This window comes from Acanthopagrus latus, chromosome 19, assembly GCF_904848185.1.
Source record: "Acanthopagrus latus isolate v.2019 chromosome 19, fAcaLat1.1, whole genome shotgun sequence".
NCBI classification, from domain to species: domain Eukaryota; kingdom Metazoa; phylum Chordata; class Actinopteri; order Spariformes; family Sparidae; genus Acanthopagrus; species Acanthopagrus latus.
In genome coordinates this window covers 11,287,730-11,303,119 of record NC_051057.1, presented here as the reverse complement: position 1 = coordinate 11,303,119, position 15,390 = coordinate 11,287,730, and the positions used below count along the sequence as shown (strand labels likewise).

The 15,390-nt window shown below is 39.4% G+C and overlaps 1 protein-coding gene across 9 annotated transcripts in view; it reads left to right on the top strand.

The window, feature by feature from the left end:
• tpk1 (thiamin pyrophosphokinase 1) overlaps positions 1 to 15,390 on the top strand; it is a 67,799-nt gene that overhangs the window by 7,287 nt on the left and 45,122 nt on the right. For all 9 annotated transcript variants that reach the window (XM_037079494.1, XM_037079492.1, XM_037079500.1 and 6 more), the window contains 2 exons: positions 3,464 to 3,538; positions 12,392 to 12,461. In XM_037079494.1, coding sequence (XP_036935389.1) covers positions 3,464 to 3,538; positions 12,392 to 12,461 — 145 coding nt within the window. The remainder of the gene's footprint in view (positions 1 to 3,463; positions 3,539 to 12,391; positions 12,462 to 15,390) is intronic.

Here is a 15,390-nt window from a genome sequence, read left to right as displayed (position 1 = left end):
TGCAGAGCATTTTTCATGTCAGTCTAAGCAATTTGTTGATTAACAGTGAAAATAATCAACAGAATAATCAATAATGATCTTCCTGTGATCTTCAGTGACACTTTCAGTGTTTTTTATTGACTGCAGACTAGCCAAGCCTGAACTGCATATGAGGCCTCAGATTGCATTTGATTCCCTTCTGAGCACAATCTGTTCTTTTGTATAGGCAAACATACATAACAGGGCTGATGATTTACCTCAAACCTGTGCACATTTTTTCACGTCCAGGTGCTGACTCCAAAAAGTAGGTACAACAACCCCGATTCCAAAAAATGTTTGGATGCTGTAAAAACATCAATAAAATACAGTGTCATATTAATTTGCTAATTCTTTTTGACATACACTCCAGTGAAAACAGTACAAAGACAGTGTATTTAATGTTCTACCTCATTCGCTTCATTATTTTTATTCTAAATATATGCTTTACACAACTATTGTCAGTAACTGTTGTCCTTTGCAAATTTCTTTTTTTATGGAATTGGGGTTTCATCTGTGTCCGAAGGACTCTCAGCACTGTAGAATGCTCACTGCCAAGAACTCTTCAGCCTGTCTGGTTTCTCCTTCTGTACCTGATGAAGAGCAAACATTGGCTTGAAATATAGTACTGTACTCTCGCTCAAAGATTTGTTTTCCCTTGCCAAATGAATTAAAGAAAAAAAAGGTTTGAAAGGGAGCATACTACAAGTCATTGTGCAACCTGATTGAGCAATTAACAGTAAAAATTTTGTCCACTGATTTTGATACTCGTCATTTCAAGTTTGCGTCACTCTTCCTCTCTGTCTCTATTGATCCAAGTGATGCTCTTGTTAAGCTGCCACGGCCACTGTAATTGTTCATCTGCATGCACATGTGTTTGATTACTGACATTCTCACACGTTTGTGATCTACGCAGATCAGGAACACAGCAACAAGCAATGTTGATTTTCTATGCTTGTACAGCTCTAAAATCAATAGCACACAAAGGCCAACATCAGTCAAGAGACACTCACTTCTGTTAGGATGTTATCAGCAGTTGTGAAACATCCATCGAAACAAACGTTTACCCAAACACGTTAGCTAAGCATTACAGGCTACACTCTTGGGTTTGCTCACTGTAGAAATCTGAGATTTATTCTTAGGATTTCACAGGGTGTTCAAATAATCCGCCAACCGATTGCAGAACAGAACAGATCAGAGCACAACCACGCACGAACACACATCCTCCTGATCATTTAATATCATGGATAAATCTGTCACTTGCTGTCAAAGGTAAAATATGTGTTTTGAGATTCTCTATATCACACACTTTTAAAATCTTCCTCCCAACTGTAGTTAAACACTCTCTCCCTCCATTATATAAGTTTAGAGTATATTTTTATGGCTTCTTTAGTTTAATCTCTTTAATGCTTATCTAGACTCTTGTTGGTGAATATAAAAATAGCCCCCGGATGTCTGCATTTCTAAATTTCAAGTGTGCATGGTTAGCCTTTAAAATGTTGCAATTTTAATTATAAATGCCTATTCCTGGAATGTCTGTGTACTAAGTTGTGTGCGTGGCTTTTTTGTGTGTGTGTGTGTGTGTGTGTGTGTGTGTGTGTGCGCGTGTGTTGTGGTATTTATGCTGTCTGGTACTTTTAAAAGAATCTCAAGGTGACATTTCTTTGAACGGAGTGCACAAAAGGCTGCACACCTTCCTTGTGTGTGTGCGCGTGGGGAGATGAGTGTTTGTGTGAGGAAGGGTTATCTGAAAAGTCACGGCTGGTTGAGTTTGTCTTTTGTTCTCTGTACACCTCCAGCCAATTAAGAGACAAGACTGACAAACCTGCTCCTCCTCCTCCGCTTTCTCCACCTCCTCCTCCTCCTCCTCCACTATCCCCGCCTGTGTCCTCCTTTCTTTCCCCCCCTTTAGTGTCTCCTCTTTATCCTCATTTACCTTCCTTTTCCTTTTACCATACTCTACTGAGGTTGACTTTTCGTATTGGTTATGACCTTCCAGTGATGTGAACTTTTTAACAACATCAAACCGATGCTGCTACAAAGTCACAAACCTAAAGGACATTTTTTTTCATTCTCCACACTTTCTCAGCCAAGCCAAAATGCTGTCTCTTGAGGATATAAATCCAAAAAAAAGATTTTTTTTTTTTTTTTAATTTCAGGACTCAAGGTGATGCACATTTTGCAACGAGAATTTTCATGAAGCCTGAAATATATTCTTTTTCTTTCTTCTTCAGTGATGCTTTCTCTGGCCTCCCACTGCCTTTATGTTGTATTAGGAAAGGTGCACTGGAGAAGATGTACATTTTGCTAAATGCGCCATGTTTTGATCCTCTGTAATTGTCCCTCTCTTGTAAACTGTACTTTTTATTGTGTTCACACAGTGTTGATGGAGCTGGAATACGACAGTTTGGCTTTGCTACAAAAGGCAACAACTTTGAGAATGTCTTAAATTCTTCATAAGTGAAGACTTAAGAGAAAAGATAAATGAATTATGAAATGTGTGTGAAGGTGAAGGGAATAGAGGAGAGAGAAAGCTTCAGTATTTGGTCCATTAAGGCTTTTCTGGGAGCACTGTTTGTACTTTGTCGATGAATGCAGAGTTTTCCATTATTTATTTATTTTTTTTATCCTCTACGGATAGAAAAATGACAATTCTTGACTATTAGTCAGGGGATCTGCATTAGCAGCAGAGCAAAAGAAATGCTTAAAGCAAGATGGATGGGGGGAGTGAGGGAGGAAATAGATTTGTGAAATGATGCACCCAGGGACAGAGACTTTGACAGAGGAGCATTGAGATACACTGAGAGAAAAGAGAGACGCTATAGGTTGGCAGGTAACTTTCATTTGTGCTGTTTTGGAAAGGTTCCCTCTGTTGTTGTGTAGTTACAGATGGTTTGTCACCAAGGTCAAGGTAATTGAATGGGTATCGATGAGAAATGTTCCTTTGGAGACAAAAATAACTGAAATGTTTGGCATTTGTGACCCTGGATGAGGAGAGTTACTGTCATGAGGAAAATTGTTGCATAATTTGGATATACATTATGTATACATTGGTTATATTTTGTTCTATTCCCATGTTGCAAACAAACCACTCACAGCTTAATTGGATCAAGAGGGAAAACATTTTGAACTTGAACAAAACCTCAATTCGACATCGAGACATGTTATGGTTGGTTTCCCATCCTCCCTCTTATTTTTGCTGTCTCCATGTGGAGCATAATAATGACTTCATTATCACCCTATTGTTTTAATTTTGTTCTTTATTTAGCACATTATGTCCCACAAACAACAGCCTCCAATGTGTATATTGAAACATATTTTTCAACATGAGAATAGTGATGTGGTTTGTGTGGTGATTGTGCACCATCCTCCATCTGTCTGTGTCTTTATCTGATTGTGTATGATTCATACCTTTCCCTTCTCCCCTCCACTGTATCATCTTCTGCAGGCAAGCAGAGGATCGGTCTGATCATTCTGAACCAGCCTTTGGATAAGGACTACCTAAACATCCTTTGGAGTAAAGGTATGCAGGATCTCACACATCTTTTACACAGATAAAATGAGTCCCCTTTACAGTATATCACATTAGGTCTGGTCTTCATTGGTTTGCACTGAGTATCCCCTCTTTTTTTTTTTTCTTTTCCCCCGACTGTGCTCTCTAGTCTACGTAGCAACCACTGTGCAAAATCTTAATTGCTGCCATGTCATTAAAAATGCCCCATCCCTGCCCTCTGCCCACATTTCCTCTGGGATGTGTTTTAATGAAGTTAAAGATGGCATCTTTTTTTTGGCAGGAAATGATGTGCCTTTGTGCAGGGGTGTTTGTTTTTTTTTTAATTTTATTTTTTTAATAACTCCTGGCTGTATGACTTGAACAATGAATATAGTCCAAACAAAGATCATAATACACCTCTAGTGCTTTCATAGGCTTAATATGCAGCATGATCTTGTTGCCCCGGAGACACAATTTTTTGCTACTTTTATTTTCATTATTGCACCATTAAATGTCAAAACAATTTTTGTATGAGAAATTTCAGTAGAATTTCGGACACAAACGAGCTGTGACGAGCTGAAATTGGGTTATTTTGGCTTCACAGACAAACTCAAAAACTGATATGATAGCACATGATATCTTAAAGGTCTGTATACATTCACTATAGATAACGGGTTGGTATAAATGTGAACACAAGCAATGGCATCAATCGTACACTTAAAACAAAACCGTCACATTTGCAGAAGACCTATAATAAATTCATTATTGAACCAAATTTCATGATTTTCTTTTGTGATAAAGCAGTATGTGTTCTACTAATTCCATCACAGAAAAATGAGTGCTGTCCAAATCACTGGAACTCAAGACTGCCATGACATACATGTTCTTTACAAATTATATAAACTTTTGTCCACAACCGTACATTTAGTTTGAAAAGAAAAGAGTATTCGGTGGAAAATTTCAGAAATATTCAGAAAAAGGACATACCTCATATTCAAACAACAAGTACTTGTTGTATAATGCAAGCATACTGAATGGCTCCACTTCAGCAGTTTTGGAGTAACAGTCATGCCCAAGGGCAAATTGGTGATTGATGTGAAGAGCTGTGCTCAGTCAACTCCACATCATCAAACTGATGGTCACATGTTTGCTGGCAGGAACTAGATTGCAACTACTTCTTTGTAGCTGGTAACAAAAGGATATAAAATGGATGTGATTTTTCTTCTTCTTCATGAATACTCCAAGGCTCTTTAACAGAGTTAAAGACAAACAGATATTCAGAGAATTCAAAAACATGTACAAGAGGCTCATCGTTAAGAGGAACAATTTGACGGGAAGTTGAGATCCAGTAGACTCCCTGGGGTGTCGCTTATGAGATGTGTTGATGCATAGCAGTGGTGCTACTTGCCTGTAATATATTAAATATGCAAAGCTGACTTTGAGCCATTAAACCAGACAGAGTCATCTCAACCTGTATCCTACAACTTAGTTTTTCTTTTAAATCTGGTGAACTGATCAGAAACAAAATTACTCAAGAGTAGAGAGAAACAGGGCTGAATATTTATTAAGGAAAAGTAGAGAGAAGTGGCGTGGATCACTGGTTCTCAACAGTTTTGAAGATGAAACAACAACAGAAAAAAAGTAAGAACACTAATTAATGAAAAATGTGATACACATGCTTATGCAATCAGGGAGGTTAGTAAACACAGTAACTTTGAAGGGAAACCACATCAGATTGGATTTGAATGAACACTGCTTTGATATTCTCATCATCTAAGCTAAAACATTGGCATTAGACAATTTCCTCATCTGATTTCACACCAGAGGTTGCTCAGTCTATTTGGTGAAAATAATGAAAAGAAAGAAAGAATAATAGTCTGTTAAACATTCCGGAGGATTTTGACGCTGTTAAATGAAAAGGGGAATGGGTTAATTGATGCTAAATTTCATCAAGGTCTTACACTGTATATCCAGAGTGAAGGGGAAAGCCTAAAAGGTAGTTTATAGATCTGCTCACTACTATGAAAAATCACATTTCCTGTTTTTTTTCTTCAGTAAATTGCTGTTGTTATATGATTTGAAATGCATTTGAACATTTTTTTTGATGCAAACAACGTTGATTGAAGAGCATTTTTCGATACTCAGCCTAAATTGTCTGTTTGCTTCTAGCATAGGGAGGTATTAAACTTTACGCCCTGTTGATTAGAACCAACCCTTAAAAGTATTAGGAGAGTGATATTTTTTAGTTTAATATCCTATATTCAAACTCAAACTGTGACAAGACCAGCAAAGGGTAACCAATGTGGTTACACTGCAGGGATTACATTATACACAAATGCATTGTGGGGCTATTGCATATCCTTGCCCTGATTGCTTTACAGAGATTGCCAGTCAAACAGGAGCAAAAGTCATGAAGCAAGCATTGCATCAAATAATCAAACCAAGTGACTGCCCGCTTTTTGCAACCACTGTAATAAAGATGCAGATTTCAGATGTACTTTGACAGTATGATGTAGCTCGATAGTGTCTCATGACAGATTTGGGCATTTCTTCCCTCTTAGATAAGTCAAGCTTACAAAAAAAAAAAAAAGTTTCAGAGACTTTGGGTGGTTTCCTAAGTGCCAAAGGCAATGCTGTGGTGTGGATGTCAGAAATCGGGAAGCTTTCTTCATCGGTTGACAGCAGTGCACGTGGGACTTGAAGAAGCTGTGACAGGATGATGGTGGTGCGTGAATGGCAGATCTCATGTCTCCGGCAGTGTGATGGTAAACAGGCTTGTACTAAGTTTATCGGTCCTCACTTAATATGCCATGTATTTTTAATGTTGTAGCTGATTTAAGTGTCTGAGTATTTGTCACTCTCCAGATGGTTGTTCACCTGGAGGCATCGTAGCCAGGTCCCCACCTTTACATGTACAGACATCTGCACACACACACACAGACATGCTCACAGCAGTCTCAGGTCCTCTGATGTGCTACCCCTGGGCCCCCCTCATCACCTGTGGGAGAGGTAGAGCAGCGGGGGAGCAAAGGAGCGATAGTCTGGAAAGCGCAATACTGATCAAAGGGAAACTCATTTACAGGTGCAGAGTGTGATGTTGTGAAGAGGGATCAAGCCTCTTATCTCACTCATGCACCCTCTCAGTCATCTAGGACATCAGTCACCCACTCACTCAGACAGTCACTCATTTACTTACAGATCGCTCACTTTGTAACCACACAAACTAGCAAGTCAATAATGTAATCAGTGAAGGCAACTCTCAACAGGACAAAACACAGGCCCTTGTTTACTTCAACTGCTTCGTTTCATCATGTTGATGAGGAGCAGCTTGCTGAAGTTGAAGTTTTTGAACATCACCCATCAGCCAGTCAAGTGTCAACCTTGTAATCAAGGCTGGTTGGGGGATGCGGCTGCAGTATGCTGACTTGAACACACGCACTTCCTGCACTTCTGCATTCAAGCACAGGTGTCAGATGGAGTAAATAGGTATGTGGAGCTATTAGCAATGATTGATGAGAGAGATCAAAAGAGGGCTGAAAAGCGAATTTTTAAGACTGTCAATGGGACAGACAGGAGAATGAGTGGAAGAGCAGGTGAAATTGTGCGACTGGGAATAACACGGAGAGGGATAAAGTGGAAGAATAAAGAGTAACAGAGTGGAGCTAGAGAGAAAGAAAATGAGATGTTTGCACGGGGAATCAATCAAATTTGAGGAAAGGTGTAGAGCTCAGTGTGGATCAGCCGACAGGGTGACAGATGCAAGGGTAGAGGTGGACTGATAGATGAAGGGAGGGCGTTCAGGCATCATAATAAGGATAATAATCTTTTCACTGCTCTCCGTGACCGTTTGCCCTCTCCTGTACTGCGGTAAAGCCCCGACCTGACAGGCATTAATCCTCACCACTAACCTCATCAATACAGGGGTGCTATAGAATATATCCCCCGAGCGTGTGTGCGTGCGTGCGGGTGTGTGTGTGTGTGTTTACATGAACACGAACATACATCTTTTCTTCATCAAAGTCAGCAGCAAAATAGAAGAAACGGCAAGTGCTGAAATGGCAGGTTTGGTAGTGTAAGTGGATGTGCATTATCGCCTGCCCACCATATGTATCCGTCATACAGCAGGGTGAGTGACAGGAGGAGTTGGCACTGAAGCCTGCAGGGAGGGATTATTATGGCTGGTTAATTTACAAGGTCATCTCCCCCGACTGCCTCTTCTGTCCTCGCTCGGCTCACATCACATAACTGTCCGGATTCAGAATTTGTCTTTTCTGCGGGGCTTGTTTGTTAAACTCGTATGCTCTAAAGAGAAAGAGAAGATGGAGTTGGTTTGGCTGCTGCATACACAATTGTGACACTTGTACTGCAAACAGACAGCAATTCATTGAGAGGATCAAAGTAATTCTATCTTCGCTGCCTTTGGATGGAGTGCAGATGGAGAGATAATCTCTTTCAAGTTGAGTTTACCCACTTTAGTCATTAACTGTGATAAAGACAAATTGAATGATGAGAGATACGAAAAGAAAGACGCCCCCACAGACATTTGAGAAAGTTTCTCTTAGAATAAGAACTTTTAAATAAGCTTGACCTGTTTTATCTGAATCTTCGGAAGTTGTTTAAAGAGCAGCAACTGTTAAACAGCAGAAGAAGCATGCTGTTGACTATTTGGCATGCAGAAACTTGGACGGTTAAAGAAAAATCATGTATAGTCGGCAACTACACATGATTTTGCTTTAACTGTCCAAGTGCACACTCAAGGACATCAACCATAATACAAGGGATAAAGTGCTTAGCTGTATATAAAATAAATTCCTGATAGATACAAAGCAGAAAAAGTATAGGGTCTCCTTCAGGGAACTGGTTAGCAGTTGAGCTGAAACGAGTACTTGAGTAACTCGAATAAAACTCTACAGGGCACCCATAATTGCTCCGAAGCACACAAACATAGTAATCTATGAATGATGAGTAATGATCTGCTGAGCAGAATCAGGCACATTCTGCATGTCATCTTATTATCAATGTATTTACTAGATTACAGTTTAAACAGCTGTCTGATTTAACACTCATTCTTCCTAAAGCTTAATAAGGCTAATAAATTTGAAAAATAAATAAATAAATAATTTCCTCTGATCTTAGTGGAGGCACTGTTCATTTCAGGCAGCAGGTCACACTGTAAAACTCTGTGTTCAAAGAAACCAGATTGTAAAAATAGATCAGCAGTGCAAAAGTAATTTATTATTTTTTTTTATAATTAAAGTAAGTAACTTATTGATATTTACCAGATCGGCTTTCATACAGTACTGGAAGGGATCTTCTGCTCATCATACTAAGAATTTGCAAGCAGATTCTCCTTCGAAAAATTTTGCAGTGATTAATTGACAGGCAATTTTGATACATTGCATTGTGAATGCAGAATGCAAGATGATGTGGCCGAAAATGACACTGAAACCGAAATACTGCCCACCCCTAATGCAAGGTAAAATCATTGTCAGGAAACTCAAATTATTGTCAAATGATGTGAATGTGAACAGATGATTTCAAAAGATTGTTGTTGTTGTTTGGTCAAAGATTGGTCATAAGATGGTCAAAAGCCTCACTAGAATGACATCAAACCTCTGAAGTGTGTCTGTGTGCATTTTAATGGCGTACTATGCAAACAGAGCTGAGGAAATGATTGGCAGACAAAAGCAACAGTTCTAAAACACTCAGTCTGAGAATAAATGTGTGTGTGTGTGTGTGTGTGTGTAGATACTCATGAACAGATAATGACTGATAGCTTTACAGTCTGTCATCATGAGGCTAAAAGAAGAGTTTCTCTGTTTTTAGAAAAGTTGTCATTGGAAAAGTTTCTCAGCCTTTGCACTCTGTCAGAGATAATGACTCATTTCCATTCTGATTCCTTTCTTGATGCGAAACATCGACAGCAGGTGGTGGGGGTTAAGAATGAAAGCACTACCTTGAGTATAAGTGTCTTATTTACATCAGTGCAAATGCCTCTGCATTCTCTTGCTTTTTAAGTGCCCAAGGCAATGATAGGTAGATTGTGAAGAATTCCAGCCTTGGTAAATGATTCAATGTTTAACTCTGTCAAGTCCACCTTGTGTATCTGTGAGTCTGTGTGTGCTTGTTAATTTGCACTATGTAGGTGGGACACTGTGGCATGTTGCACAGATTTTAGAGGTCATGGTGAAAAAATGTATTCAGAGTTGTGTTACGTATTGAAATAATAGTCGTGAAGGTTGCTGTTATGCTAATCTTAAAAAACGCCGAACCTGGATTTGTTACTACAAGGTAAACTTTGGAGAACAGAAGTGTGAATTTTAATATTTTCTAAATGCTGTGATGTGCACAAATCAGTTTTTGCCCTGAAGTGTGGGAAAGTAGTCACATGGGAACTATCAGTGTTGTACTGAAAACTGAACATTTATATTCCTGAAGAAAATTTCCACTAGTTTTAAATACCTTGTTGGAATTTTTGACCATTAGGGGCACTGTCGAGTAATGTTTCTCTGCAACTCAATCACAAGAATGTACCATTTGACAATCCACAGAAATGTTACAAATTTGCGTTTCTTTATCTTTAGGTTTCTATTTTATTTTGTGATAGCACTGTGCTTGTGGACTTGTTGGGTTAGCCACAGAAGTGACTTTGTTTGGGTCAGGAAAAGATCATGTCAGGTTTTTGGCTAGAAACTGTCACAATATCTTGATACATATATCCACCCTTGTGACGATAACGCAGATAGAAAAAATACCTCGTTTTCGTCTGAAGTGGTCACAAACACTGGTAACCTTCAGACAGTTCCTGCTCCAACATGTCAAAATCTCTGCTGTAAGACAGGTTTATAAAAACAAAAAGTGTAATGGTCCCACCCTAACAAGCGCACCAAAGCTAAAGGGGGAATGAGGGAGAAGTCACACAGGGACAAGAGAAGAGGTCTTATGAGGCAACAGAATTGAAATCACCTTTGTGAGTCGGCACTAGGTGTGTTGGGTCAGCCTCAAGCATACGCAGTTTGTTTCGGTGAGAAACAATAAAAGTAAGCATAACTTTTGTATGTTAACAAGAAAGTCTCTCAGGGTACCTCTGGCTGGATACTATGGCTTTTGCCTGGATTCACTAAAAAAAAAACGATGAAATTGAGGTCTATGTCACAGGGTCTCACAGCTCTGGATAGTTATTACAGAAGCAATCATGTTCCCTTCTAAACGGATCATACAGTAGAAGTATTATGAAGTAAAAAAAAAAAACAGCTATGTGTTATTGCTTCCACATAGACTGAGTGTAGTGGTGTAGATGCAGTGTTGTGCTGGATGTGTTGCTGCAATAGTTGCTGGCCTAATGAGGCTTAGATTAGCCTGTGTTTGGCACGTTGTGTCAGGATTTTTGCGACTTATCCTCTTTCCCCTTTTTTGATGTAGACTAATCAGCAATATGTGCTCACCTCTCACAGGGTTCTGACTATTGCAGTTTTTACAAGATAGCCTGCCTGAAATCCATGATGCTATGAAGTCAGGCTGTTTAGAAGGCAACACAAGGTCAAAACCAGTATGGTCAAAGACAAAGTGGGGAATGAGTTTCAAGAAAAATGGCGATGTACGTACACATGACTGATTTAGTCACCAGATCACATATGTAATAGAAAGCTGTGATTAGAGATTCTTCTTCAAACTAGGTCTCAGTGGTTTTTTTTGGCAACAAAAACAAGAAGGCATGCCTACACTCAATAATGGGTTCAAGGAATGGACACATTTGGAAGACTGAAGTCGCTCTTCTCTTCTGTGCAGGAGCTACTTAGTTTAAAACAAGGTGAAAAAAAGAAAACTACAGCTAATTCTTTGAAGTTTTTCCCCCTGTGTACACTGCAACAGCCCCAAACAGGAGAGGGCTCTTAAAAAATAGGTTGCCTGTTCAATTTGAATAGAATAGAGGCCATGAAAGAGCATACATTTGCAAATAGTTTGCATCTAATTTGGTGCAAGTCGAACACCGTTTCAAGAAAAGTAAATTTGTCTATTTTTAAAATCAGAGCTGATCAAAACACATTTTGAGTAGTGTGCTGTTTGTTATGGGTTCAACAGCAGAACGGTTTCTTTATTCCTACCCAAGTTCTGCCTTAGTTTATTGCTTGAACAAAAATGTTGGCATCAGCCATGTTGGTGCCCAGGCTAGTGCTGTTTGCTTTTTCTTTTGTCTATAAATTTCTTCCCCTGCACCCGGTGCTCTGACAGCTGTATAAAGCAGCAAGCAAAAGCAGTGTCTCGTAAAATAAGTTGGTGAATTACTTGGTTTGGTGACCAAAGCCAGCAGGCTATGGAGGCAGTAGGCATATTCACAGAAACCTTGGACACTTTCTGAAAGGAAACCGTATCTCAGCATAAAGGGAGAGCATGCAGTATTTATAATGAGTAGCACTGGAAAGAAGGCCATATCTGAGAATAGTCTCTTTGAAAAGTCCTAGTACAGCTTGCACTCGCTGGCCAGTCACAGATCTTCATTTCTTGTTTAACATTATGTTGAATATGTCATATCCAATGACAGGTGTTATTAGTATGTGCCGTTCTTTTGCTTGTATGCTAGAGTCAGTCTCTGAAAAGAGGGAGAAATCATTTTAAGTGTGTCGAGAAAATTACATTAGCCAAGCCACCAGTTAAGATGAGACTTGATGGTTGACATACAGTATTTAGTAACATACAATTTAAGGACCAAAACATCCAGAAGTAAATTGAACACAACCACCCTAACCTCACCCCTGCATAAGTGGCATCAGTGTCTGTGGTTATATTTCAAAAGACAATTTTGTAAATGTGTCAGTGAATGTGCCGTCCATTTAAAACTAATTGCCTTCACTTACAAGTGTCTCTATGTCTGTCTTTCTGCAGCTCTCTTGAAGGCATGTGCTGATGGAGCTGCCAATCACCTTTATAATGTCACTGCTGGAGCAAGAGATAGGTGAGTCTGCCTCGTGTTCACATTTGCATAAGGTGATTTATGCCTTCACACATATATCTCCCTAGTTGTGTAGTTATGTTTGAGGAAAAAGATGATGAAATTAGGAAAGTGCACACTGTTTGTGTTGCAGCAGCAGTATTGGTTGTGTGTGCTCCAGGGGAGAAAATGCACCCTGTTTATGTATCAGAGTTGTGTGTGCTCCTGCCAAAGTACTATATGTGTGCATTCTGCATCCGCATTTTTTGTGTGTATGGCTAATGGAGGACTGCTGTCAGGACAGAGACGGATCTGGGGTTCTCTGTGTCCCTGAAGTGTTGAGGCTTTCACATTAACACCCAGGGTGTGAGCAGGAATGTGTATTTTTGTCAGGGTGTGAATGTGATGTTATGCGTGTCTGTTTTTGTTGATGTGAATTCTGCCGCCCCAAACAGCCATTTTAAGTGATGTCATTTAGTCTCACTTTCTCACCGTGCAGACTTATTCTAGTCCTTGAAGTTAGGACTTTGCTTGAAAGCTGAAACTGAAGGTAAATCCAAACTAGGATTTTAATGCAAAAACTATCTCAGTTGGTTAATGATGGTTAATAGTGTCAAAAGTTAAACAAATAATATAAGAGAAAGGTGAGATTTGGTGCTTTATTCGCCGTACTGAAGAAGCATTTTATTTATTTTTTATCAATCCCTTTTTTTTTCAGATATATTCCCAATGACATTCAAAATCTCTTTTACAAGGGATTCCTGGCCAAGACAGTAGAATTAAAAGTTTCACATTACAGAACAACGAGCAGTCTTAAAACAAGATCAAATAAAGTATAAAAAATGTCAGAAATGTTCATACAAAAGAAACAAGTAACTTGAACTACAAATCAAGCTAAATAAGCAAATTACATCAAACAAGAACATGAAGATATACAAAAAAACAAAAATGATACGTATAGTGCAGCTTTACAACAGTTAATTTGAGGACAGACAATCTCAAGTATCAAAATTAGAACTTGGAAGAGGTAGAACAATTTAATTTCACACTGCGGTGGTGACTCAGATTACCACAGTAAATGTGTAACCAAAGCCAAAGTTTTGTTATTTCAGCTTCTTAATGGGAATGAGCCCACACAGTTGTGGTTGGAACCAGGATTATAAGCAAGTACAAAGAATGACAGCTTTTGGTGGATAAATGTCCTCATTATTACAGAAGGGCAACCATAGATGTGTCTGAATGGGCTTGTACGTATATTGTTTTTCTTCCTTTTTTGTTTGCAACTTCAGAGTATAACTAGTCATGTATCTCTGTCTCAAAAGTGAGTTTGAGCATATTAGATGTTGGAAGAGGCATTACTCATATTTCTGTCTGTTTGTGTGACACGGCAGATTCATCTTCTGACCCTTCAGTCCGCGCTCTGTCAGCAGGCTGCACAGTGAAGCTGACAGCCAGGCCTCCCTTTGAGGCAGACTGCTTCCAACTCCAACTAAACTCTGTCCCATAAAGTTACACATTATACAGAGAAGGTGGCAACTGGGGGGAAAAATGATGAGGGGAGCAGAGGGAAAAATCGAAAGCAGTGTTTATGGGTGGAGATGTGTAAATCAATCACCAGCAAGTTAAGATGTATTTAACCTAACATTACCATAACTAATGGACTACAGAGAGATAGAGGAAGGGGAGGAAGGGAGAGGGAGATGCAAATAATCAATCATAGCCAAGTTTTATGAGTGCTTGCAACACAGACATCAGCAGCAGCATTTAATCAAGTAGAGGGGGGTATACGTAAGAGATATGCAGAAAAATAAAAATAACAACGAATACAAACAGATTTTGTGATAAATCAATAAAGCAGTCCTCTTCTTGTGTGTGGAACTCCGTGCGTGCTGGGAATTTCCCAGTTTCCCACTTTCTGTGTTTTTGTGTGGGTGCACATCTTTAGACAGTTGCTTTTTTTCAGGCCCTGATATCGTAGTGAATAATGTAATATCAAAATATCTAAAGTGGACTGTTTTGTTTGTCAGACGCAAGCAGAGCTGATCCTGCCAAGAGGTCCAACATCTTAACTGTACAGTAGCTCACACGTCAACAGACTCATTGAAGGATAACCCCTCATCCCCACCGCTAAACTACTGCAAGTAATGCTAACAGATTTTGCTGCCTCACTGCAGGGGAACACGTCAGCTTTTAAGATCCAGTTTTAAAAAAGGGAAGCCAGCTAAAGTGCTCCAGAGTCTGTGCGCTGAAAACACTTTGACCACATTTAATGCAGCTGAGCTGTTGAACTTGTAAGTTTTGTCACTTTGTTCATGAAATCAAGGCATTTCATTTGCCTGGAGGGAAACTGTGTCTGAGGTATCATTTTAAAGGAAAAAGCTAAATTGAGATCTGTAGCGCTACAATTTCTTTGACATTTAAATGATGGCAAGCCCGTCTGAAACAGCAACGGCCTCAGTAAGTGAAGTGCTGTCTGTGTACTTGTCCACATGTCTGCTTTTGTCTGTGTATTTCCATCAGAATATAATAATGAGGATAATAAAGTTTCCGGTCAGCTTCTACAGCCTCCTGCTCTGCCACAAGAACAGAGTGGGCAGACGGCCTCTCACAGTTAAAAGAAAGGTGCCACGTAATTTTCTGTCAAAACAACCTTAATGGCAGTCATTAGGGATGAAAGAGGAGTAGGCGCGTTAGGCTAAGGCTTTCTGCCTCTCATGGTGAGTCAAGTGACAATGATTCGACCTCGCTTCATGGGTTGGTAGAAGACGAACATTTCATATTTGTGTTTTTCACACAAAATCCTGATGTCCAAATCCACAATGTGATGTGACTTCTAAGTCATTATTTGATTCAGTTTTTGTTCTAAACTTTTTTTTTTCCCCAGCACTGATGTCCGTCCATGCCATTGTTAGAGTATTGATTCTTTTATGCCCGGACAACTGTCATTTACCTT